Below are 25364 nucleotides of genomic sequence, written 5' to 3'. Positions count from 1 at the left end.
TCTTTTCAGTTGTGTCTAATCTGTTGTTAAGCTTGTCTTCTGAATTCTTAATCTCAGTAGTTTATTTTCAGTTTTATAAATTCGATTTGGTTCTCTTTCAAATCTGCTGGGTCACTTTTTTTTTTTTTTTTTTTTTTTGCGGTAGGCGGGCCTCTCACCGTTGTGGCCTCTCCCCTTGCAGAGCACAGGCTCCGGACGCGCAGGCTCAGCAGCCATGGCTCACGGGCCCAGCCGCTCTGCGGCATGTGGGATCTTCCCAGACCGGGGCACGAACCCGTGTCCCCTGCATCGGCAGGCGGACTCTCAACCACTGCGCCACCAGGGAAGCCCTGGGTCACTTTTTATAAGCAGAAATTTCCCAGCTGGTTTTTTTTTTTTTTTTTTTGTGGTACACGGGCCCCCCACAGCTGCGGCCCCTCCCGCCGCGGAGCACAGGCTCCGGAAGCGCAGGCCCAGCGGCCATGGCCCACGGGCCCAGCCGCTCAGCGCGGCAGGTGGGATCCTCCCGGACCGGGGCACGAACACGCGTCCCCTGCATCGGCAGGTGGACCCCCAACCACTGCGCCACCAGGGAAGCCCACCCAGCTGTTTTATATATCTTTAAACATAGTAAAAATAGCCATCTTATAGGCTGCATCTATTAATTCCAATTTTTGTGCATGTTGTCTGGTTTTTCTACTCATTCACTTGTGTTGTCTTATTTCCTTTTTTGTTTGTTTGTTTTGTCTACTTGCTGGCTATTGTATTTTAAAAACTATTTGTAGGAATGATTTAAGTCTTACATGAAGATATCTTTTCCAGATCAGATTTTCATTTGCTTCTACCAGTTGCCTGGGGCACTATCAGCCTGGAATCACCTTAATCCAAGCTCAAGGCTTGAGGTTCCCTGGACCACCCAGATGATGCAAACCTGGATTACCAGTGTACAAGTGCTGGTTTATTTCCAGTTTACCTTTACTTTGAAGATTGTATCCTGATTAGGATTCCATATTAATGTGGGGAGTGGGTGAGGGGGTGGTTTCTCATACTCCTTACCTTGGATGGATCCTGAACTTGGACTTCTGTACCTTTCACTCTGAAGCGCCTTAGGGTAAAAGTCACTTTAAGTGCTAGACTCACCTATATGAGTTCTTGCTGTTTTCTAGATTTTGGCCTAGAGATTCCTCACTAGCTTATTAGCTCTTTGATGCTTTTAAGAACATATATCATCCCACTTTTTAAATATCTTCAACAGGAGGGATAGTCTGAATTATCTAATCTCATTATTGTTCTTAGATTCTTTTTCTTACATAAAGATATTGTTCTATAACCTTTCCCCTACTATATAGACTGGCCCTTGGTAAAAATGTTGATATTCTTAAAGGTTCTGTAGAGATAGAAGGTACTTGGTCCCACTTTTTAAAAGTTAATGTGACTAACTCAGGAAGGTCTTCAAACCTATGAATCTCTGAAAGCCCCAAGGAGCACGAAGACTTCTCTTTTTGTCTGATGCTCTACTTGCCCTACTCTGAGGTTTTTTGGAGGTGACAGATACACCTGTCTGAGAGAAATACTTTATAGCTGGATTAGGGATTTTCATACGTTTTGGATAGTGGTTCCCAATGTGTGAACCTAGATCCTCTGGGTAGAGGTTGGGGGTAGGAGTGAGTTTAGCTTTATTGCGAGGCGTCTATGAAATCATAGACCTACCAACTATTGTCTGAATACCTAAGATCACAACTTTTGTCATGTGGGAGTGCACCAAAATAGTAGAAATCGTATATAGAAAACTCTGACACTACAGTTTTAGAAGGAACTTCCTACAGGATTAGGTTGACATGAAATTTGTCTCCAGAATGTTACAGATTCTTTACTGTCTACACAATGTCCAACATGTTTTGTTTTTCCATGTAGGAATCCTTTTATCACTTTATGCTACCATTTATAAAAATTATAAACCATCTCTTTCTGAGAACTTTTTTTTGGTAGACAGAGGTATATCCAGTGAACAGGGATACCCTAAGAAGAATTCTCATTGTCTTTTTTTTTTTCCCCCTTGGTGATGGTTAGAATTCAGACGCTACTTGCCTCATCAATCCACAGTTCGAACCCCAGAGAAGATGGCTAGAGAAGGGTACCGAATATCTTTTTTGGACAACAAGTCTTCAGGTTCTTCTCCAGAAAAGGATCTGATACCAAAACCTGATACTTATCAGCTTACCCATGACGCCTCATTGGGTAAACGCCTGGATGTGGGTGATTCTAGACAGATTCACCCCTATCAGTTACCTTCAGATGCTGGTCTAGAAAATTATGATAGTCATTATTCTCAAAATCCATCCCTGCATGGAAGTCTTGGTAAAAGTCCTCAGAGAAGCAGGAACTACTGAGAATATAGCACAAAACCTTCAAATAACATGAAGGCCACCACATCCCATTCCTGCGGAGACTTACTGACTTCTCTGTCAAACCCTGACTCCAGCACTGGAAGGCTTTTGAAGCTTAGTTCAGGCAATAGCTTCCTGTTAGTTTATAGACCTCTTTCATAGGCATGAAGATTGAAGTATAACTGGAAATTTTGGAATTAATATTTCTTAGATTGGGGAATTCCCTGGTGGTCCAGTGGTTAGGACTCTGTGCTTTCACTGCCTAGGGTGTGGGTTCAATCCCTGGTTGGGGAACTAAGATCCTGCAAGCTGAAAATAAATAAATAAATAAATAAATAAATAAATAAAAGATAGATAGATAGATAGATAGTCACCAGAGTCCATAGAATCTTGAGAAATCTGCAGGGTATGAGTTTAACATGATAGATATATTAGAGAAAATTTATAGAGAATTTATAGAAATGCAGACTTCATAACTATATGTTATTTTAGTTAAATATTAATAGCATCCTGGGACATATTTCTAGTTACATCTAGTCTTCTCTGGCCACAGTCACTTCTATTCTGAGTTACTTTTTCAGAAAAAGCTAGTTTAAGGGTAAGAGACCACTCTTTAGTTATTTATTTATTCAACAAAATGTATTGAATACCCACTATGTGCCAGATACTATTCTATCTCTGCAGATAAAGTAGCAAACAAAAATAAAATTCTATGTATATTTTGCCATAAAAAAAGGTCCCTACTTTCATGGAATTTCTATTTTAAAGAGGGTAAGACAGATGATAAACAAGTTATAAATATATGTCAGGTTATGATAAGTGTTGTGAAGGAAAGTAACATAAGGGTATTAGAGAGTAATATGGAGGAGGTGATGTTTTAGATAGAATGGTCAGGGTAAGCTTCTCAGGTGAGATATCATAAAAGTAGAGACTTCAATGAAGTGAGAGTGTGAGCCATGTGGATAACTGGGGGGAGAAATTTTAGACAGTGGAAATAGTAAGTGCAAAGTTCCTGAGGCTGGAACATGCTTGGCATGTTCAAGGAACAATGAGGAGGCCAGGGCTGCTGCTGCAGAGTGAGCTAGGTAAAGAGTATGGATGAAGTCAGAGAGCCAGACATTTATTCTGGGTGAGATCAGAAGCTGTTGGAGAGTTTGTAGCAGAGGAGTGACATGATCTAACTTAAGAATTACTCTGGCTGCTGAGTTGAGAATAGATAATGGGGAACAAGGATAGAAGTTTTTAAAATTAACAGATTAGAATCTGGATAAGAGATGATGGTAGCTTGAACTAGAGAGATAGCAATGTAGGTGGTGAGAAATAGATTCTGAATATGTTCTGAAGATAACACTCCATGATTTGTTAGTGGATTGAGGATGAAGTGTGAGAGAAAGAAGGTCAAGGATAACTGGAAGAATGGAGTTACCATTTTACTCAGATGGAAAAGAGTGTGAGGAACAGGTTTTAGGATGGATACCAAGAGTTGATCTTAGTCAGCTTAAGTTTGAGGTGACTATTAAAACTTCTCAGAGATGCCAATTTGATAAGTAGACATATTAGTCTGGAGTTCAGGGAGGAAGGTGGGGCTGGGAATTCAGTATGTGGATGGCATTAAAACAGACTAGATGAGATCTCCCCAAGGGAGTGAATATAGATAGAAAAGATATCTGAGGACTAATCTGAGTCCTCCAACAATTAGAAATCTCGTAGATAAAGAGAAACCATCATGGAGAGCAAGGAAGAGGCAGCTACTAAGGTAGGAGAAAAAAAAAAAAAAAAGCCAAGAGGGAGTGGTATCCTGGAAGCCAAGTGAAGAATATGTTTCAAGAAGGAGAGAGTGATAAATACAGTGTCAGATGTCCTTAATAGATGTCTTTAACACTTCTGGGACTGAGAAATGATCATGGTATTTGGCAACGCATTAGTGAGCAGCTTCAGGAGATGCGTTGTTAATAAAAGCCTTGTTGAGGTGAGTTCAAGAAAGAATCAAAGGAGAAGCGGTAGAGTTACCAAATATGTATGACCCTTTCAAGGAGTTTTGCCGTGAAGGGGAGCAAAGACATGGAAATGTAGCTGGAAGGGGGATGGAATCAAGGAGATCATGGTGGAAATGCTCCAGTAGAGGAAAAATTGATGATGCAGGAGAGAAAAGGGACAATTACAAGAAAAAAATTGGGGAGTGGTCAAGAGGAGATGGAATCCAGTCTACCAGTGGAGAGGTTGGCCTTGGATAGAAGCACAGACAGTTCATCTATTACAAGAAGGAAGGGAGGGAATTTATAGACACAAATACAGGTGGAATTGGTAGATTTAGTGGTTAGAACACATAGATGTTTTCTTTGATTGCCTCTCTTTTGCTCAGAGAAGTAAAGAGATCAGCAACTGAGAGTGAGGAGCGGGGACAAGGTGTTGGAAGTTTGAGGAGAAGAGAGATGTGAAATAGTGATCTCAAAGAATAGAAGAGTAGGACATCCTTGGTGGTCCAGTGGCTAAGAGTCCTCGCTCCCAATGCACGGGGCCCAGGTTTGCTCTCTGGTCAGGGAACTAGATCCCACATGTCACAACTAAAGATCCTGCATGGTGCAACTAAGACCCAGCGCAGCCAAATAAATAAATAAGTAAATAAATAAACATTTTTTAAAATGGGAAAAGAATTTGAAAAAGAGTAGATACATGTATATGTAAAACTGAATCACTTTGCTGTACACCTGAAACCAATACAACATTGTTAATCAACTATACTCCAATATAAAATAAAAAATTTGTTTAAAGAATAGAAGAGTAAATTGATTAGAGTAATGTATTAGGATAGTCGGGCCCAGTTAAGATAGTGGTTATGAATTTAAAGTGAAGATGTTGGAAAGAGATATATGTTGTTCTCCAGTCACTTCCCACTGCTCTGCTGTAGGCTTGGAGTATGTGCACAGTTGGATTTAACCAGAGTTGGGGTTTTGTCAGGTGGAGGGAGAGAGAAAGGGTCCAGAAAGTTGAGGGTATATACTAGGGAGAGATCATTATGACCCTTGGACTCCAGACAGGGTAAGGATGGAAGTAAGACATGAGGGAGTTGAAGAGCAGGTTCATCTCTGGGCCTGTTTCCTTCACAGATCTGTACGCCACAACCCATTTCAACAGCGACCCTGCTCTGCTGGTGAATGTAGTGCAAAAATTATCCACCAGCCTCGGCGATTTAACACCAGCACATGGTTCTTTCCCAAACAACACCATCCTGGGAGACTCTCTGCGGACACTGCTGTTGCCTACTGGGACTTCAGAAAACAGAGAGAGTTTGACCAAGGGGTCATTAAGCCCATCGAGAAGAGGATTCAAATGGAAAGAAAATATCCTTGATACCCTGAATCCAAAACATGGTTTCAGAGATGCTACAGGCAGCGAGGCAAGTGTTGGCTTGTTTGTGCTTGTGCAAAAGCACATCAGGTCCAAGAGCAGAATGGGGTTCTGTTTTGGTGGTGGTGGTTCGGATGAAAAGTGGTAGAAATTCAAAGGGATTTTTAGAGGCCAGTGGGTAATACTGCCAGGCCAAAGCCTGTGATTCTTTTGCCCTTGGGAAGGTCATTCCCCTTCTGCAGCATTTCCTCATTTCTGTCACAGGGAGCAGGGTCCCTAATCTACTTCCAGAGCATAAACATGGTGGAGAAGTATATTGATAATGAGAAGTGGTGGACAGAGTTTACCACAGGAAGGAATGCAGAAGTTGCCAGGGGCTCAGGGTTGGCTGAAGAGTGATCTCTGTAGCATTGACATTTATAATCTTATCATGTTTACACATTTGCTTTGGCCACAAATCACTAACTTGCTTGGGATCTTTCTTCTAAAAGCATTGCTTTCCTGTCCAAAAATTTAAATTATTCCAATTTTTTTCCAAGATGAATTAGATTAAGAAGATGAATTAGATTTTCCAAGGGATTTTTAGCTGAGAGTTGGTTCAGAGAATGAACAACAAACCAAGAACCATTCCCACATATACAATATAATTCATTTCATAAAATTGTAGTATGATAGTTAGTGTTGTTCTTACTTAGTAACTAAGTTTTGTTGCTGCCGTTGCATACATCCCTCCATGGAGAATGCCTTCTTCTCTCCTCTCATCTGTTTGAATATTAATTTTTCTCCAGGCCCTACTTCCATCATGAAGCTTCTCATCAGTTAAAAGAACTATAGCTCTTGGGGCATGCTCTTCCCTTGAACACATAATCTTTGTCATACAAATCATTTGTCATTTAATCATTTACTGCCTTGTGAGAAAGCAGGGGCTTTGGTCAAAAACAACTATTTCTAGTCACTTATTTTTCAGTTGATGGAAATCTTTTTGCACAGTGACATGGGTTTATAAGGGGGGTTTTTGTTTCGTTGGTTGGTTTTTTAACCCTTTAAATACTTTCTATTCAGTTTTCAAAACTTTGGAGGTGTTTGTAATTTTTGTGTACCAAAGGGGGCAGTCTTGTAATACTTTTTTGACTTTTTGGTCCTTTTTTGTTTTCCATTTTCAGCCACTGATGCCTATTTTTCCAGACAAAGAGCACTGGTGTTAATGTATTTAGGGCGAAGGTACAGCAACACTTAGGATATTTGGGTGCTATATTAATTAATAAGACGTGTTCTAGGAGATTTTTCCACCTCTATTTCATGTGATAGGATTGTTAAAATAGCAATTAAAATCTCAATGCACTTTTCTGGACTATCTTAAAAATTCCCATTTCTTTTTTCCTGTTAGATACTATATTTCTTTATATGAAAAGTTATAAAAGAGCTGTTTGAATATAAATATAAAAGAAATACACTGTTCAGTTTCTAGAAAGGTATAAATCAGAATAGCATTTAAGAAGTTATAAAAAATAATCCCATATAAAAAAAACACAAAATTAAACCAAACATGAATTTGTGAAAATTTTTGACCAACTGACTTTAGAATCATAGACAAATTATAAAAATTAAGTTTTAGGGCTTCCCTGGTGGCACAGTCGTTGAGAGTCTGCCTGCCGATGCAGGGGACACGGGTTCGTGCCCCAGTCCGGGAAGATCCCACATGCCGCGGAGCGGCTGGGCCCGTGAGCCATGGCCGTTGAGACTGCGTGTCCGGAGCCTGTGCTCTGCAACGGCAGAGGCCACAACAGTGAGAGGCCCCCGTACCACAAAAAATAATAATAATAATTTTTTTTAAAGCCATGAGACATGGCTTTTCAGCTTTTAATTTGCTGAAAATTAAAAGTAACAAAATTATTCCAAAGTTCATAAAAAAATTATCCCCCACTCTCACTGCATTGTGATAAATGAAAGAAAATACGTAAAGGCATGTATGTGTTTCTAAGTTGTTCAATGATGTGCACACAGAATTACCAATACATGAAAAACCAGTGACAGTAAATATCCATTTTTGACAAGATCCTCTAAAGTGGGCTTGTAGTGTAACCAGTTTTTCTATGACTTTTCTTCCTAATCAGGTTGTTAACTTCTTAGGGACCTCATCTTTTACTTCTTCATACGTTCACAGTCCTTATGTAGAAATCTCCATGCACATGATCAGTGTTCAGTACAGATCTGTTGAATAAATGTTTATCCCATTTGTAATGCTTTTCCTTATTAATCATAGGCCACCTGTGTGACTCAAGTCATAAGTATCAGTGTCTGGTGTTCTGCTTCACAGTTGTCATATATGACAGCATTACCTAATTAATCATCTATAGTTTTAATATCAAAAGAGCCAAAGATTGAGAAATAATTTGGCTGTTTTTAATATATAACAGCTTTCTTGAAGTCCCTTGAGACTCTACAGAAAATATTTGTAGATTGATCTGTCCAGTAAAATACCCAATTGTTTTTTATTCATTCAGACATGACTAAATAAATAGACATATACATCATATCTGAATGAATAAACAATTGGGAGTTTCATTGGAGAGCTCTACCTATACATCTATATACATAAGATTCTCACTGAATAAAAAGTATCTTTAGTACTGGGTCCAACAATAACATTTAACATAACATTTAAAATGTTATGGGAGGGCCTCCCTGGTGGCGCAGTGGTTGAGAGTCCGCCTGCCGATGCAGGGGATACGGGTTCGTGCCCAGGTCCGGGAGGATCCCATATGCCGCGGAGCGGCTGGGCCCGTGAGCCATGGCCGCTGAGCCTGCACATCTGGAGCCTGTGCTCCGCAACGGGAGAGGCCACAACAGTGAGAGGCCCGCATACCGCAAAAAAAAAAAAAAAAAAAAAAAAAAAAAAAAAATGTTATGGGATATTTATGTTTATTATATATTAATATACTAAATATAAGCTTATGAGTTATAACTTTTATTAAATTACTCCCCATTTTATTTTATGATATATAATACCTTAAAAAAGTTCTGGGCTTCGCTGGTGGCGCAGTGGTTGAGAGTCCGCCTGCCGATGCAGGGGACACGGGTTCGTGCCCCGGTCCGGGAAGATCCCACATGCCGCGGAGCGGCTGGGCCTGTGAGCCATGGCCGCTGAACCTGCGCGCCCGGAGCCTGTGCTCCGCAATGTGAGAGGCCACAACAGTGAGAGGCCCGCGTACCGCAAAAAAAAAAAAAAAAAAGTTCTGCAGTTTAATCTTTCCATATTACATAACATAATACATTGAGCCATAGACATAGGTGTTAAAACATTTTTTGTTTTCTTCTGAAAATCTCTACAGGAAATTATCATAGAAGATACTGTTACCTTTGAAATTATCCTTGTATATATTATTGTATTTGCCTTAGACATTAATATTCTATTCAGATCCAAACTAAAAGATGAAACCAACCTTCTTTTTTTCTTTGTTAACACTTTTTTTTTTTTTTTTTTTTTTTGCGGTACGCGGGCCTCTCACTGTTGTGGCCTCTCCCGTTGCGGAGCATAGGCTCCGGACGCACAGGCTCAGCGGCCATGACTCACGGGCCTAGCCGCTCTGTGGCATGTGGGATCTTCCCAGACCAGGGCACGAACCCGCGTCCCCTGCATCGGCAGGCAGATTCTCAACCACTGCGCCACCAGGTAAGCCCAATGTTAACACTTTAAATGTCTGGATTTTTACTTCCCTTGTGTTAGAATGACAAATGGTTGGGTTTTTTGTTTTTTTTCTTGGGCCTCTCTCTAGTGACCTGGGCAGTTTGCATGGTTTGCCAGGAAACCACAGTCCCCCGATCTCTGCCAGAACATCCCATGTGGCCACTGTCCTCAGACAGCTCCTGGACCTTGTGGATAAGCACTGGAACAGTTCCGGCTCCCTCCTCCTCAACAAGAAGTTTCTGGGTAAGTGAGTGCATTCTCAGTTCCTGGAGAAGGGCTCAGACCTTGCTTCTGCTTTGTGTTTCTGCTCTATGTTCTGAAAAAAGCTACTCAGTCCCCTTAACTTGCAGGGAAAATTGTTTTCATGATCACTTACCAAAATTTCTCAGCCACACAGTGATTGACAAACCTGCATTTTTCTTATAATCTCTTCTAACCTGTTGTTTGTTTGCTTGTTTGTTTGTTTTTGGCTGCACAGAGCAGCTTGCGGGATCTTAATTCCCCAGCCAGGGATCGAACCCCGGGCCCACTGCAGTGAAAGCACCGAGTCCTAACCACTGGACCTCTAGAGAATTCCCTTCCCTGTTTGTTTTTATCAGCACTCTTCCCTCATGTACCAATTGTCTTGTTCCTCCTGTAACTTTTTCTTGACAGTCTTTGAGTGATGAGATATAAAATAGAGCAAGGTCATGTTAATGATTACAAAAGGATTTTATGATCCTTGGGAAAGTGCCAACAATAAATACAACAGAAATTGGGTTTGATCATTAGAGATCTGAGATGCCTGTTGAAATATTCGATTCGAAAAATATGATTCAAAAAACTCCAGTGACGATGACGTGGACTCTTTTTTAGGGCTTCTTTTTTAGGAACTTGGGAGAAAACGGTTTTGCAAATATTGTCCCCATGTGTTTATTTGTTGTTTAATGGAAGAAGAATTCAAGGAGCTGTTGGTGGTGGTAAAAGTTTAAGTAAAAAACGAAACTTTAAAGTTGTTTGGGCTTAACTTTTCTTTTTTTAATTTCTTTTTTTTTTAATTTCTTTTATTTATTTATTTTTGGCTGCGCTGGGTCTTCATTGCTGTGCGCGGGCTTTCTCTATTTGTGGTGAATGGGGGCTACTCTTTGTTGCAGTGTGAGGGCTTCTCATTGTGGTGGATTCTCTTGTTGTGGAGCATGGGCTCTAGGCATGCGGGCTTCAGTGGCTGTGGCTCACGGACTTAGTTGCTCCAAGGCATGTGGGATCTTCCCGGACCAGGGCTCAAACCCGTGTTCCCCTGCATTGGCAGGCAGATTCTTAACCACTGCGCCACCGGGGAAGCCCTCTTTTTTTCATTTCTAAAGGGACATACAGGAAAAGAAGTCTTAGCCCAGTTACTTTCCTTCCTGCATTGATCCTTTGCTCTTGTTTTCTAGGAAATTATCCCCAGGAGCCACTCATCAGTGATTAGATAATAATAGCACAAAGCATGCACTCACGAGGGTCTGCTGTTGTCTCCATAGATGTGGGATATAATTTTTTTTAATTTATTTGTTTATTTTATTTATTTATTTTTGGCTGCATTGCATCTTCCTTGCTGCGTGCGTGCTTTCTCTAGTTGCGGTGAGCGGGGGCTACTCTTTGTTGCGGTGCGTGGGCTTCTCATTGCGGTGGCTTCTCTTGTTGCGGAGTACAGGTTCTAGGCACGCGGGTGCATGGGCTCAGTAGTTGTAGCTCGCGGGCTCTAGAGTGCAGGCTCAGTAGCTGTGGCGCATGGGCTTCGTTGCTCCATGGCACGTGGGAACTTCCCAGACCAGGGCTTGAACCCTTGTGCCCTGCATTGGCAGGCAGATTCTTAACCACTGCACCACCAGGGAAGCCCATAATTTTTTATCTCCATCATGAAACATCTCTTACAGCCACTTACTAAATTCTTGAAAAAAGGGGATATTAGATTACCTTGTTTGTCCTACAGAACTGGTAGTTATTGACTAGGAATTCTGTGCTTTAGCTTTTAAGATTGGCCCGTGTATCCAACCTGAATTTTTGGCAGGTCCTGCCCGAGACCTGCTTCTGACTTTGGTAGTGCCTGCTCCTTCTCAGCAGTGGTGTCGCTCACGTCCTGGAGATACATCAAAAGCCTTCCACAAAAGGGAGATGGAACTGAAGGAGACGGGGCAGCTGGTCCCTAATGACATGGTATGCTGCTCTCGTCTTCTTTTCCTACTCTTTCTTTACAAGAAAAGGATGGGGCAGCAAGACTAGAGCAGGTCTGTGCCATAAAGAACATCATCACTATGAGCACCTAGATGTTTCTGGACTGAAATATAGAAAAGTCAGTCTGTGCAAATCTGGAACACAAAACTTGCAGGGACAGCTTGGAGGTTTTGCAGGGATGACTCCCTAATCCTAGCCCTAATCCAAAAATTCTAAGGAAAGACTTGAAATGGAAAAAGAAAAAAAAAAGGCCCTAGAATGAAAACATTTAGGACCATGTTCTCGAAGGTTATGGTTTGATTCAGATGAGGGAAGTTAGATGTCTCTGGGATTATCTTTCCTCCCTTCTGATGGAGAGCCCTAAACCAGGGGCCATTCCTAGAGTGTTAGGCTGCTGGCTCTGGGAGGGAAAGAAGGGACTCATATTCTTAGGCTTTTTTCCCCCCTTTTCTTAACATTAGAGGATTTTCAGGCATCCAGTTTAGTTTCTAGAAACTTTAGATAGGTGACTGGCCACTTGTCAAAACAACCACTTGTTCTGCAAGAGTAGTGGATAACTCACAGGAAAGATTGCAATTGCATGTGATAAATTTGTTGGCTGCACTTGAGCTATGCTTACCAATGAATTAAAATTCTAGTGAGAAAGAGAGATGCTGACCTCCATTCAGCTTATCACTAAACAGAGGAAAGATTTTTTCAGTTTTCTGAAAGCAGTCCTCAGAATTTCAGATTCTTAATGTGTTTGTATTTTGTTTTCTAATCTAAAGGAAAGTTTGAAGCAAAAACTGGTCAGAGTGCTGGAGGAAAACCTCATTTTGTCAGAAAAAATCCAGCAATTGGAGGAAGGTGCTGCCACCTCGATTGTGAGTGGGCACCAGTCCCACACTTAAGGTAAGTTCAGGAAGATGGCCCGTTTAATAAGCTTCGTCATCCAGAGCTCACATGGCTTCCTAAATGGAAACAACCATCTAGCCTCAGAGTTGTAATGCAGGTGGCTTGAGTTACCAGAGTAAAAGAGTTTACTCTTTTATCAGTGTAAAGCATTTACAAATGTGTTATTATTGTCATTATTTTTGAGAAAGACACTTGTTTTTTCTGATTATAGCAGAAGATCGTGTTCTTTACAGAAAGTTTGAAAAATATAAAGAAAATATAATCTCACTACCCAGAAAGAACTACAATTAGTGTTTTTGGTATATTTTCTTTCACCATATGCCTATACATGTATTTAACTCAGAATTAAAATTTGTGTCTTGATTTTTAAAAACTAATTTATGTACAGCAAAATACACACATTTTAAGTTTGATGAGTTTTGACAGATATATATATATTCATTTAACTGCATCCCAATCAAAATACAGAACACTTCTGTACTCTAGAAAGTTTGACCCTTGTGCACTCAGTTCCCGCTACTCTCTACCCTAGGCAATCTGATTTCTACAACCTAATGTTACTAATTTAATAGCACAGGCATTTCCTATAATGTTACATGAATATACCATATTTCTCTATTCAGTCCTCTTTATAGTTGTTTTTAATGTTAGCTATTATAAATAAAGCTGCCATTTTTATATTATAAATAATTCTAATTCTAAGAATTTCCAAACATTCGAAAGACCTGAAATAGAAGAAAAGATCCTAGAGTGAAAATGCTTCTCTAAGATTCTCTTTCTTCTCTTCTGATGGAGCTAAGAGTCCTAATATTTATGCTGTGATAAATAATGCAGCTATTAATATCTGTGTATATAAATCTTTGTGTACATTTTAGACTATTTTCCTAGCAGACATTCCTAGAAGTAGAATTAGTGGGTCAAAAGATGTGGACAGGTCTTCCCTGGTGGCGCAGTGGTTGAGAGTCCGCCTGCCGATACAGGGGACGTGGGTTCGTGCCCCGGTCTGGGAGGATTCCACATACTGCGGAGTGGCTGGGCCCGTGAGCCATGGCCGCTAAGCCTGCGCGTCCGGAGCCTGTGCTCCGCAACGGGAGAGGCCACAACAGTGAGAGGCCCACGTACCGCAAAAAAAAAAAAAAAAAAAAAAAGTGGACATTTTTGAGGTTTTTGTTACACATTGCCAAATCATTCCCAAGAAAGATGGTTTCAGTTTACACTCATATCAGCAGTAAGTATGTATTTGAATGCCTTTTCATTTCACCCTTGCCAACACTGGGTATTATATTTTTTTGCCATTATGATAAGTGAAAAATAATATCCCATTGAATTTTTGATTTGTACTACTTTATTATTAGTATAGTTTAGGTAGATAAAGTCTACCTCGACTTTAAGCTTCTAGCTCAGCACCCACAAACAAACATTATGGGTATTTGGATTTGAATGAGGAATTTGATTTGGAAATCAGCATTGAATTTCCAGAGCTGAATCTCATCACTATCTGATATTCATAAGCCTGAATAATCAAGACATCATTCTCCACTTACCTGCACTGAAAATAAATAGGTGTTTATTCACTAGATACCTACTTTCTTTTTTTAAAATAAATTTATTTATTTTATTTTTGGCTGCGTTGGGTGTCCATTGCTGCATGTGGGCTTTTCTCTAATTGCGGCAAGCGGGGGCTACTTTTCGTTGTGGTGTGCGGACTTCTCATTGCAGTGGCTTCTCGTGTTGCGGAACACAGGCTCTAGGCATGCGGGCTTCAGTAGTTGTGGCTCGTAGGCTCTAGAGCACAGGCTCAGTAGTTGTGGCGCACGGGCTTAGTTGTTCCGCGGCATGTGGGATCTTCCCAGACCAGGGCTTGAACCCATGTCCACTGCATTGACAGGCGGATTCTTAACCACTGCGCCACCAGGGAAGCCCTAGATACCTATTTTCAATCAGCCATGAGACCCAGTTCTCTATTTTGGATTACTGGTGATAAATACAGCTGTTGCAGTCCTGATTTCCACCTTCCAGAACCTTGCTACTCAAAATGTGAGCCACACATCGCAACATTAGTATCACCTGGGAGCTTGTTAGACATATAGAACATCTGGCCTCACCTCAGACCTACTGAATCAGAATCTGTTTTCTAAAAAGATCCCCAGGTGATCTGTAAGCATATTAAAGTTTAAGTACCGTTCTAGAAGACTGACTTGCTTAGGACCAGAGTTCCTGTGCTTTTACCTACCTTATTATTTATTGCAGGCAGTGGCAACATATTTGGAACGCTAGATATGAATGCCTTGGCCACAAATCCAGTTTCTGAAAGCACTCATTGAGCTATTGTCTTGTGCCTGACACAGTTCTAGATGTTTTCACATATTCCATACAGAGTGAAGGACATACATTCATGAACTAAAATGGAGAATACAAGGAGACCAAATATTTGTTGACTGCCTATGCTATGTGAGCACAGATGTCTCACTGACTCCTCATAACAGTGCTACCCGGCAGAGTTACTAGCTCTAGTGAAACTCACAAAAATGAACTAACGTGCAAGATTAAGTGGTTGAGTTTTAATTCAGATATGTCTGTTGCGAAACCCTATATTCTTGCCACTATATCTGCTGTCTCCAAGGGAGGGAATGGTGAATGGAGTGTGGAGGTGGGTGCAGTGGGGCCCCCAACTCTTCAAGATGTCTCTGATCACTCAAGCTCTGCTCAAAGACTAGCCTCTTGGAATCCTCTCACCCCTGGCTACTGTAACCTTTGTAGATGATCTTCCGCGCAAAAACCAACAGTTGAACATGCAGGTGGCTTGCCTGAACCAGGAGCTTGCCCAGCTGAAAAAGCTGGAGGAGACAGTGTCCCTTCTCCACGAAAGTCAGAGGTAGGACTGGGTCCATCTAGCTGACTTCTGGAAGCAGATGTTTACTTTCCTTTATCTCCTTTGTTTTACTTGGCAAGTTAATATCTATATACTTTTCAAATTAACTTTATTCTGTGTGCAAACCACCTGTATCCAGGCTACTTTGCTCAGGGATCAAAATACTGCTTTCCAGAACACACCAGTTTCTGATTCAGCAGATCTGGGTTGGGAACTGAGAATTTGCATTTCTAGTAAGTTTCCAGGTGATACTCTTGCTTCTGGCCTGGGGACCACACTTTGAGAACATTAAGATATATATCTTTAGTGATGCTATATTTTAGAGTAACTTGAAATAATTCTTCTGTGTGTTGTTAAACCATCAATTCAATATACAGGTTCAATTCATTTCATTTTGTTTGATTCATAGGGAATATTTTTATTATTTTGATTTAATCTTATGTATAATTAATGTAAAACTTACATGGTCCCAAAGTCAGATCCACAAAATCAGATAAATTCAGACAAATCTAGCTTCCTTACCTGTCTCCTCTATCCTTTCCTTCCTTCCCACCAGCCTTCCATTGCAGGTGTGGGTGTGTATTTGTATTTCCCCTCTATTATATAAAAAAAGGCATAATGTTGCTTTATTTTATCTAGAAATCATTTCACAGTGGTGTATAGAGTTCGTTCTCACTCCTTTTTATACATGCATAGGACTCCACTGTGTGTGTATTTAATTAGTCCTCTACTGATGGACATTACAGTATCTTGCTGTTGCAGATAGTGTTGCAGTGAATAGCATTGTGCATGCATCTTTTTTGGCGGGGAGGGGCAGCCTCTGACAGCTTCCAACATTACATGGTAATACAGAGTCCAAGAATACAGTTATGACTAGCACCTTTAGTTTAATTGCAGAGGGAGGATAGATTAGAAGAAGTAGAAATTAAGATTTGGGGATAGAAATTGGAGGCCTGGTCAGGTGCCAGTCTCCCCGTGCGTCTACTTACTTCATCATGAAAGTGCTTTGGAAAGATCAGAACAATCACTGTATAAAATGTGAACTATGTTATTGCTACAGTCAGTCTGGAATGTAAACAGAACTGCAATGAATAAATAAACTGTCTGCCTGCTTTTAAAATAACCAACTCATAAATCAGACAGTTCTTTCTATTTAAAGATGTTACTTCATTTTACATTTATTTATTTATTTATTTATTTTTTTACATTTATCTTTAGCAAACATTTCAGGTCAGAATGGCAACTACTTTGCTTTTATGACTTCATAACTGTCTTTTTTCCCCATGCCTCAGATCCCTGGTGGTAACCAATGAGTATCTGCTGCAGCAGCTGACTAAAGAGCAAAAAGGTTATTCTGGGAAAGCACTCCTGCCTCCTGAGAAGAGTCATCATTTGGGAAGATCATCGCCCTTTGGGAAAAGCACGCTGTCTTCCTCCTCACCAGTGGCACATGATACGGGTCAGTATCTAATACAGAGTGTTTCAGACTCTGTCCCAGAGCCTAGTCTATGGAGCTAGCACTGCACACCTTTTTTGCAGCTTCCCTCTCAGCCCCAGGGGGCTCTCAGCGTCATTGCCACTAGTATGGTGGTATTCACTCACAAGATTAAGAAAAATATCTTATTTTAATTAGACTATGTTGGGCCTTTTTATTTCTTTTTATCTCCTCCCATCAAGTCGTTCTTTCCTTCTGCCCACATAAATAGTTGGCACTTAGTCCTAGGCATCATATCACATAGAAACGTTTGGCTGAAAATGTCAAAAAGAAAAAAACACTAGACATTTTTCCCAAGTGTCTGTTGAAACTGTGTAGTAGGAAGTTTAAAAAGAACATCCAAGGCCAGGTATGTTTTGTGTTAGCAGAAATTTTGGAGAACCTCTATTGATCAGTTCATCAAACGTGTTTTGGGTTTTCTCCCACCATAGTGAAAAGGTGACAAGGTCCGGTGTCTTCCTGGAGCAGCCAACACTTTAGTTGTGTGATGGACCTCAGAGCTTGCCATTGGCACCAAACAGGCCTAAATAAAAGCCTAGACAGATCCTGGAAAGACAGACAGAGAGTAGGTAATTCCTACTCTGGAGAACTGGAGAAGTCATCAGTGAGGACTTGAGTGGAAGCTTGGCAGAATGAGTACAATGGTACCAGGTAGAGGGGGTGCAGAGCCTCCTAGGCCAAGAGTACAGAGTAGGAGAGTCAGGGGCCCCCAGAGAGATCACCGGGCAGGGAAGATGTAGGTCATGGTGCCATGACAGTATATAACTGGGGGGTCTGTCCTAGCCTGGGAGGGAGGTGTGATATCAGGAAAATGTCCCCTAAAGAAATGATCTTTCAACCAAGACCTGAAGAATTAAATAGGAGGTCACCAGGCAAAGCATAGGACTGAGGGCAGAGCTCAGTGGGGAGAGCTGCAGAGAGAAATAGCATAAGCAAAGGCCATGAAATGGGAAGGAACATGGTTCATTCAGGGAATGGAGGGCCTGAGAGGAGATACACAGGAGCTAGGTCGCATGGCTCCCAAAAGATTTTAGATTGGGAAGGCAGATGGGTAGTATTCAATAGATTTGTGTTTGAGAAGCTTTCTCTATAAGAAGAGTGGATTGACCTCCGGCTGTGTGGAGTGGACCAGAGAGGAGCTAGAGAGATGAGAGAGAAGGCTGGTGCAGTCCAGACCAGAGGTGTGGCTTCTGAAAGTTAGCTTTGGGCTCAGCATCCACTTTACATGTCAGTACCTTGTATTTCAGACTGAGGATCAGTCTTTTCTTTAATCCTGATTGATTAGGCATCAATGGGAAAAGATAATGCAAGTGGCTCTAGGTATGTCTCTACTTCAAGGTTGCACAAGTAGCTAATGTTGCCAGAGAGCTGTAGAGGGCAAAGGACTGTTAACCTAATGTCATATTGTACTTCTCTTCATCTTCAGGGTCATGTCAGAGAGAGAGGCAGGTGGAAAGATTAGACACTTATTTGCTCCCCTGACCCAGGTGCTGTGCAGGGAAGGAGAGCTATTGCTGTAATAATGAGACATGAAGATCACAACTAAGATCACACATCTCTAAGTTATAAATAAAATCTACAGATCTCTCAATTTTATGTAGGTTCCCAAAAGGAGCATGCACAGAGGAGCCATAAGTTTCTTTGAGCTGCATGGCTCTGAGGGAGCTAGAGTCAGCTCGTTTTCTCTGGAAGTGTCAGTAAGAACAGCCCCCCTCCCCGCTTTCCTGGGTCTATCTTGGCCCCATTGAGAGGCCTCCAAAGAGCCTAAGCCTTGCCCAGGTAGGGTAGCATTAGCTAGTAGCCTTACAGCCCTGTGTTGTCATATTTCACCGTCCCAGCCCAGTGCACAGGCCAACTTACTGGACAGGCAATGGGGGCTAGGGGAGGTGGGGGCAGGGATAACGGACTTCTTTCTACAACCCAGCCCTCCCATCCTTCTCCTATGAACATCTGAGAATGCTAGCCCAGAACCTATTCAGGGTACCTCTAAGGAGGAGCAAAGAGCCTGACCCAGACTAAGTCACCTTCCGCTCTATTTTCTATTGTCACTGAAAGTGGCTGGTCCTACCCTAGGCCAGGCCCCTCTCTAGGGTTGCTGGCCACTCGTGCAGAGGTCAACTGTGTTTCTGATTTTTGCTGTGTGGCCCTTGGTCCAGAGGGCAGGGGTAGGGATTGGTGGCATCAAGGGAAGGGCCAAAGAGTTGTTGCCCTATGGGGCTAAGTGGGAGTGGGGGAACATGGAGTGGGGGAAGACCCCTGAAGCAAGTAGAAAATAAGTGGACAAGAATTCCTCACCCTGGGCCTGGCACTATTAGAAGAAAGAAGGAAACAAGGCTGGGATGGAAAACAGGTCCTCAGGGAAGTTCTCCAAAAGGAGAGGCAGGGCCCCTCTGAGGTTTGGCCTTCCCGCCAGTTATACATAGAGGGTTTTAATGGCTCCATCCCACAGATCCTAACCTCTCTTCCTTGCCCAACTGGCTTTGCTAGCAAGGGTACCCAAAGCTTTCCACCATGAGGAGGCTATGGGGAGATGGAGCAGTGATAACTGAAGGGCTGAAGTGGCATTGTTTGGTCAGTTCCTGCCATGAACCAGATTCTGCTAGACTAAGGGTCTTCCTGGCTCCGGGTGAGCCTTGATTTCCCTCAGGCTCCATAACCACTTTTAAAGAAGAGGGGGCTTTACTCCTACAAGGTGGGGTTTCAGGACTCGGCCAGTTCTCTCTCTGGGCTCCTCTAAGCCACACTGCCAATCATAGGAGGGGCCAAACTGCTGCTCCCATAGCACTGGATGGTAATCTCACCTGCAGCTTAATAGCTTAATAACCTGGACCAGGCCAATTCGCAGGATTTGGGTTTCTCTCCTATTATGCTAATTTAAGTAAGCTTGCAATTTAAACCAATTCCCCAGGGCTGCAGGAAGGATTCCTCTTACTGTATGCTGATGGGAGAGGTAGCGCTGTCTGAAACTCTTCCCTGGGCAATGCAAGGTCAGCGGAGTCAGGAGGATCCCACAACTGTCAGCCATTAGGCAAGGCTCTGCTGTGACCAGGTGATGATCTCTGCTCTCTAATTCTCACCTCACCCCCCAGCGTCTCTGTTCCAAGCCACACTACCACTCTTTACCCTCGCTCCAAGTGATTTTGGGCTCAAGGGACTCCGGGGCCACCTGGGGCAAGAACATCCTAGAACAGCCCGAGGGAGAGGGAATAAACAGTTGTGCTGCTTTGCTTTGTTATCTGGGTCAAGAAAAAATATTTGTGAATGTGTGCCTTTTTCGCCTTTTTCTAGCACTCTTAGGGACTCTGGGCAGTCCCTAAGTTCCATCCAGCCCACTTGTCAGCAGGAAGGAGGGAGAGTTGGCCCCAAAGCCTTAGACTTGGGAATAACTCTGGCCTAACATTGAGAACCTCAGAGGGGAGAAAAGGTTGATCTGAAAGCTCCCAGGAGTTCTCAGGATCAGAGAGAGACCCCCCCACCCCACCCTGCAACCTGGGATGATGAACAGATGGGAGGGAATCAGCAAGAAGAGGCCCCTTCACTGTTGGACACTCTGCTCACCTGTCAAAGGCTGATGTTGGGTGCCAAGTTCTATTGCTGGCCATCCAGCCTCATTTTTGGAAATCAGTGTTGGGGCTTGCTGTGTTAGAAAGAGCCTGGCCAGGGAGGCAAGAGGCATGGTTCTGGCCTCTGTTCTGCAGAAGCCCCTTCACTCTCTGGGCCTGAGTTTCCTCAGCTATAAAATTGGGAGTTGAACTGTCTACTGTCTGCTGTCTTGCATTTTCTGATATTCTGAGATGCAGCCCAGAATGACTCACCTTGGTAGCCCTCTGGAGTGGAGGCCGGTCAGCAAGCTTAGAGCTGAGGCCTGGCACTGGGCCCCACCAATGCTTAGCCCAGTCTGAGTTTGCTGTCTCATTGCCCGCCCCCCCCCCCGCTGTGAAAGCAGAGAGGCCAAGACTGAGGCCCTAATTGCGGGAAGATAGCCATGATGTCAGAACTCTAGGTCAGGGCTGAGGTAAAAGACGTTTGATTTCCCTATAGAGCATCCTCATTCAGCCTGGCTCTGTGCTAATGGAAGGGGCCTGGTGTGTGTGTGTCTTTTTCTGGGCAGAGCTGCCAGTGGAAGAATCAGCAGAGTGTGACTTGGAAGGGGTTGATGACACTGAGGGGTCATGGGGTGTGAATGTCATTACCCTTGTTGTCATATACCTGACCAGGCCATATTGGTAAAAAAAGGTGGCTTTATTGAGGTCCGGGTAAGAATTAGGCACTTGGCCAGAGCAGCAGCTTAAATATGAGGCAAGCAGGCAGGGGTTAGCCATGCCCGGGGCTAGGTTGGGGTGGTGAGGCTATAGGCACAGACTCTCCACAGACAGACAGAAGTCGAGGGGGAAAGAAAAAGGGGAAGGGGATGCAGAGCAGTCTGGGTCAGAGGTCTGGTGGGCTGGCCCCATAGGGCTGGGCAGGAAGCGCTGGGCGGCAGATCCAGCAAGGAGGGGACCGGGCTCTCTTGCTCCACATGCCCCTAAGGCCCAGGCCTGAGCCTCTGGCAGGGGCAGCCGTGCTAGGGGGGGCCTTCCCAGGCCTCACTTCTTCACCTTGGCATCATAGGTACCTGCATTCTTGTAGGCACTCACATAGCCACTGTCATCCAGGATGTCCTGCCGCCCAGCAATGCCCTTGCCCTTGCCACTCTGATCGAAGCGTTCCTTGTGGGAGCCCGTGTACTTGCTGGTGTCAGTCAGCCGTTCCACAGCACCCCCTGTTTTTGCTTTCTGTTTGGACAGAGTTCCCCCAGGGGTACCTGGTTAGGGAGCCCAGCCCTTCCAACCCCAGCCAATATTCCCCATACCCCCCTCAGTGGCCAGCCGAGACCATCAGGGCACTTACAGTAACACCCACATTGGCTGGTTCCTTGCCTGCCACCAGCTGGCAGATGGCATCAAAGGCCTCCTCCTTGCTCTTCCCCTTGAATCGCTTGGGTGCCAGCTCTTCTAGGGCCTTCTTGAACTCCTCATAGTTGATGACCCGGGCAGACTTCCCCCTGCCAGGTATGTGGACACCATGAGTTTTCCCCTTTCTCCACATCCTCCCTGGTTCCAGCCCCCCAGTTCCCCTTCTGGGAACATCAGAAGCAGGGAATGCCTGGGGCTCACTTGACTTTGGAGAAGACGATGTCGACATCGGTCCCTGTCACAGCCTTTCCGTCAGCCACCTTGCAGTCCTTGCACAGCTTGGCCCAGTTCTTGCCATTCATCTCGTGCCCACTGGCCTTGGGATCACCATGGATGGCAAACTTGCGGAAGCTTTCCTCCAGCCCAGCCACATCTGTGCTCGTTGCCATGCCACCCTGTTAGGGACCCACCTTGGTCACCTCCTAGCCAAGCTCTCCCCCCACCCCGCCAAGGCACAGAGCATCACTGCCTCTACCTCAAAACCTGCAAGGTTGAAGTTGCAGGCACTTCTGCCACATACCCTCAGAGCTGGAGATGGAGCTGCCTGCAGAAAGGGGCCAGCACTCAATGTCTGACTGGGCCCCAGAGCCGTGAGGAAGAGCCCCGAGAGGAAAGGTCCTGTCACTTAATGCCAGCCTGGCTCAGAGTGGAGTTCAGAAGATGAAATCATGATGCTCGCACCAGGCTGGGAACAGAGTAGCACTGTCCAGAAAAACTGTGAGAGCAGCAGCTGGGGCCATGGCTTTGTCTGGCCCTGGCACAAGGCCTGCTTGGGTGGAAGTGAGGGTGGCAGAGCGGGCCCCCTCCCTGGGAGTTCCATGCCAGGCTGGGTCAGGACCAGGCCAGGCTGCTGGTTGGGCAGGTATTTAGTGAGGACAGTGTGTCTCTCAGGGTCATGAGGACCCAGCAAGATCCAGCCCAGGCTGAGAAGGGAGCCAGAGCACAGGCAGGGGTGCAGCTGGCCCAGCTGGGACCTTGTTACTATTTGCTGTTAAACAAAAACATGAGGGAAGGGGAACTTGGGGCTGGCCTGGCCACAGTTTGTGAAGCCTGGAGACAGTTGCTAAGGGAGGGTGGTACTGCTTGGAGAATGTTGCTAAGGTCAGGATGGTGTCAGGGCAGCTCAGGGAGAAGCTCCCAGTGCTGCTGGGCTGGGCTGGAGAATGGGTTCACGGGTGGGGCACATCAGCACTCCCAGCACCTGGGGCACAACTGTGGCTTCCTGGCCCCTTTCCAGCCATTGGGGCTGGTAACGTCCCAATTTGTGGAGTCTAGGAGGAGCAGGAGATTGAGGGGCTAGCCTGAGTGGGGGTTGTAGAGTTATGAGCCCCTAGAGGCATGATGGCAAGTGAGACTGTGGCCTTGGCCCTGTAATCCTCACACCTACGCTCTGCTCTGCGCTGAAGTACACTTCCCCAATGTCTACACCTTCAGCCCTCTATGGAGGCCTCCTGGCCACACCCTGAGCACCACCACACTAGTCCACACTCTCACAGCTGTGTGCACTTAGCCCTGGCCCTCCATACCCTCGGCCTTAGTCCCACTGACCACACCCCTTAACCTGGTACTCAGACCTCCCTGACCACACCAGCCCTGCACTGAAGTGCCTCCCACACCCCTTACTGCAGTCCCCTGACCACAACCACAGCCCTGGGACAAAGGGCCCGGGCCATTCCCTCAGCATGCACGCCCCACACATATACTAACAGCCCTGTACTGAGGCCCCCCAATAATACCCTCAGCCCTGCACTAAAGGGTCTTCCCCACACTTGCCCACAGCACCCACTGCAGTCTCCGACCACACCTTCAGCTCTGCACTGAAACTCCCTCCATGTAACACAGCCTGGTACTGAGACTTCCCTGACCACACCCTCAGCCCTGCACTGCAGCCACTTCCATCTATACACGGGAAGCCCTGGGACTGGGTCGCCCGTCCACACACCCACAGGCCTTACTGAGACCCCTAACCAGAGCCTCACAACTCACCCTCTCTCCATACATCTGCAGCCCCTGACCACACCCTCAGTTGTGTCCTCAGCAACTATCTTCCACCTCTCCCTTTTATAATAGAGCCTCCAGTGACCACAGCCTGGAGCCTGCCTGCCTGCCTACACTCCTTCCACTACCACTGGCCTTAACACTGAAAACCCTCCCCGGGTCACCACACTCACCCATCCCTAAGTTGCAGTTTCTGGAACTGGGATCACCCACAGCTCCTACATTGCAGCAACTCGGTGGGTCCAGAATCCCTTTCAAACAGCACTCCCCTTCCCTCTCCCTACACTGCAATCTCCCACCAGCAATCTGAAGGAGACCCGCACTTTGTTCACCAAGGGTGAAGTCTGGGGGAGCTTGAGTGCCACAGGATGCTTGTTCCAGGGGCCTAGCAGGACCCTGCACCTGTGCTCACTCCTGTCTGTGAGAAGATGGATTCTTGGTAATTTCAGGCTGATCAGGTGGTGCCAAGTCACAGGCCCTGGTCCCAGGGGTCTGCAGGCCACGCTCGCTCCCGCTGGGACAGCTGGAGTAATCAGTCAGCAAGGGGGTGGGGGTGGAACGTTTGGGCCCAGGGCAGGACCGCTCAGCTGGTGTCCTCAACTCGGTACCATCCAGGGTTGGGACCCCTCCCAGGCCGCTCCCACCCCACCCCCTTCTTATCGTGCAGGATATTGATTAGAGTGGTCGGCGCCGGGGTCTCCTACCGGCTTCTCCCTCGTGGCTGCTCCTGCAGTGCACGTTCGATGGACAGAAAGAAAGACGCAAGAATGGACCGATGGACGAAGGAGACTAGGCGGCTCCGCAGCTCTGCTCCCTGCCGGCTCTGGGGCGGGACTGCAGGCCGGGCGGTTCCACCGTATTATTCCCTTGTTTCTCGGTTTCCATGGAGACGGCGAGTCCCACCCCCGGGGCTGTCTCGGCGGGAGAGTGACCAAGGTCACGCTGGCTCCACCTACCCGACCCCGCCCTCTCCGCGCTCCGCGGGGGCGGAGCTGCTGCGATCGTCTCATCCTGCTGCACCCGGGGCAGCTCTGTGGCTGGGGTGACCAGACCTTTGTAGCTCTGGACGTCCTCGGATGGCCCCCATCCTGGGCTCCGCCCGAAGTTCAAAGCTGATCCCCGCCTCCAGGGGAGATCCGACTTCCCAGAGCAGCAACCGAAGGCCTTTGGCGGGGGGCGGGGGGGGGGGTGGGCGTGCAGAGGAGTGGGAAGGTCCCTTCCCTTAGTGACAGCGGGGTCTAGAGCTGGCTCAAGACCACAGCTCTCCAATGAACGTGTGGCATCCCAGGTCACAACTCCGGGTCACTGGGGGCGGGAGGGGACAGTAAACGAATCACGAGTGCCAGCCCCCAAATCCTGGTACACCGACGTCTCTCCCGCGGCCAGGGAAAAGCTCCTGGACTTCCCGGGTCCGCGTCCTCATTTATTCCCACCCCAACCCGGTGTTAGCCTCGCAGTCCCTGCTGGCGCTGCTGCCTCCCGACCCCAAAGCCTGCTTTCCCTCCTCTCTCCAAGTGCAAGCCCTATCTTCAAGAAAAATAAACTCCTCCAG

General features: G+C 45.3%; 2 protein-coding genes across 3 annotated transcripts in view; one reads left to right on the top strand and one right to left on the bottom strand.

Moving 5' to 3' along the window:
* Window positions 1-19539, top strand: part of LRRC36 (leucine rich repeat containing 36) — a 45574-nt gene extending 26035 nt beyond the window's left edge. Inside the window, 9 exon segments of the mRNA XM_081216860.1 lie at window positions 2050-2366; window positions 2370-2490; window positions 5474-5777; window positions 9491-9645; window positions 11435-11580; window positions 12366-12485; window position 12489; window positions 15253-15367; window positions 16657-19539. Of these exon segments, the coding sequence (XP_081072986.1) occupies window positions 2050-2366; window positions 2370-2490; window positions 5474-5777; window positions 9491-9645; window positions 11435-11580; window positions 12366-12485; window position 12489; window positions 15253-15367; window positions 16657-16882 (1505 nt within the window). The 3' untranslated portion in view covers window positions 16883-19539.
* A 1541-nt stretch (window positions 19540-21080) lies between these two features.
* TPPP3 (tubulin polymerization promoting protein family member 3) lies at window positions 21081-25246 on the bottom strand. 2 transcript variants are annotated; one of them, XM_081217388.1, is made up of 5 exons: window positions 24517-24646; window positions 22335-22499; window positions 22016-22209; window positions 21750-21903; window positions 21081-21634 (listed from the first exon to the last, which is right to left on the bottom strand). In XM_081217388.1, the coding sequence occupies exons 3-5, from the start codon at window positions 22201-22203 to the stop codon at window positions 21446-21448; spliced, it is 531 nt and encodes a 176-aa protein (XP_081073514.1). In that variant the 5' UTR covers window positions 22204-22209; window positions 22335-22499; window positions 24517-24646; the 3' UTR covers window positions 21081-21445. The 2 variants fall into 2 exon arrangements, with proteins under 2 accessions (XP_081073514.1, XP_081073513.1); XM_081217387.1 differs by lacking the exon at window positions 22335-22499 and having other exon boundaries at window positions 24517-25246.
* Between the last annotated feature and the right edge of the window lie 118 nt (window positions 25247-25364).

The sequence above is a fragment of the Mesoplodon bidens genome, assembly GCF_964165515.1.
Source record: "Mesoplodon bidens genome assembly, chromosome: 18".
In the NCBI taxonomy this organism is placed as follows: Eukaryota; Metazoa; Chordata; class Mammalia; order Artiodactyla; family Ziphiidae; genus Mesoplodon; species Mesoplodon bidens.
The sequence above is the reverse complement of the archived record's forward strand: the minus strand, read 5'-3'. Positions and strand labels throughout refer to the sequence as shown.

Bases quoted from the DNA above. Each gene is read 5' to 3' on its own strand.
- TPPP3 (XM_081217387.1), bottom strand. From the start codon at position 24,822: ATGAGACGATCGCAGCAGCTCCGCCCCCGCGGAGCGCGGAGAGGGCGG. The intron at 22,210-24,516 runs GTAGGAGACCCC...GGTCCCTAACAG, and splicing joins CAGCCACGAGGGAGAAGCCG to GGTGGCATGGCAACGAGCAC. The intron at 21,635-21,749 runs GTAAGTGCCCTG...CTGTCCAAACAG, and splicing joins CAGCCAATGTGGGTGTTACT to AAAGCAAAAACAGGGGGTGC.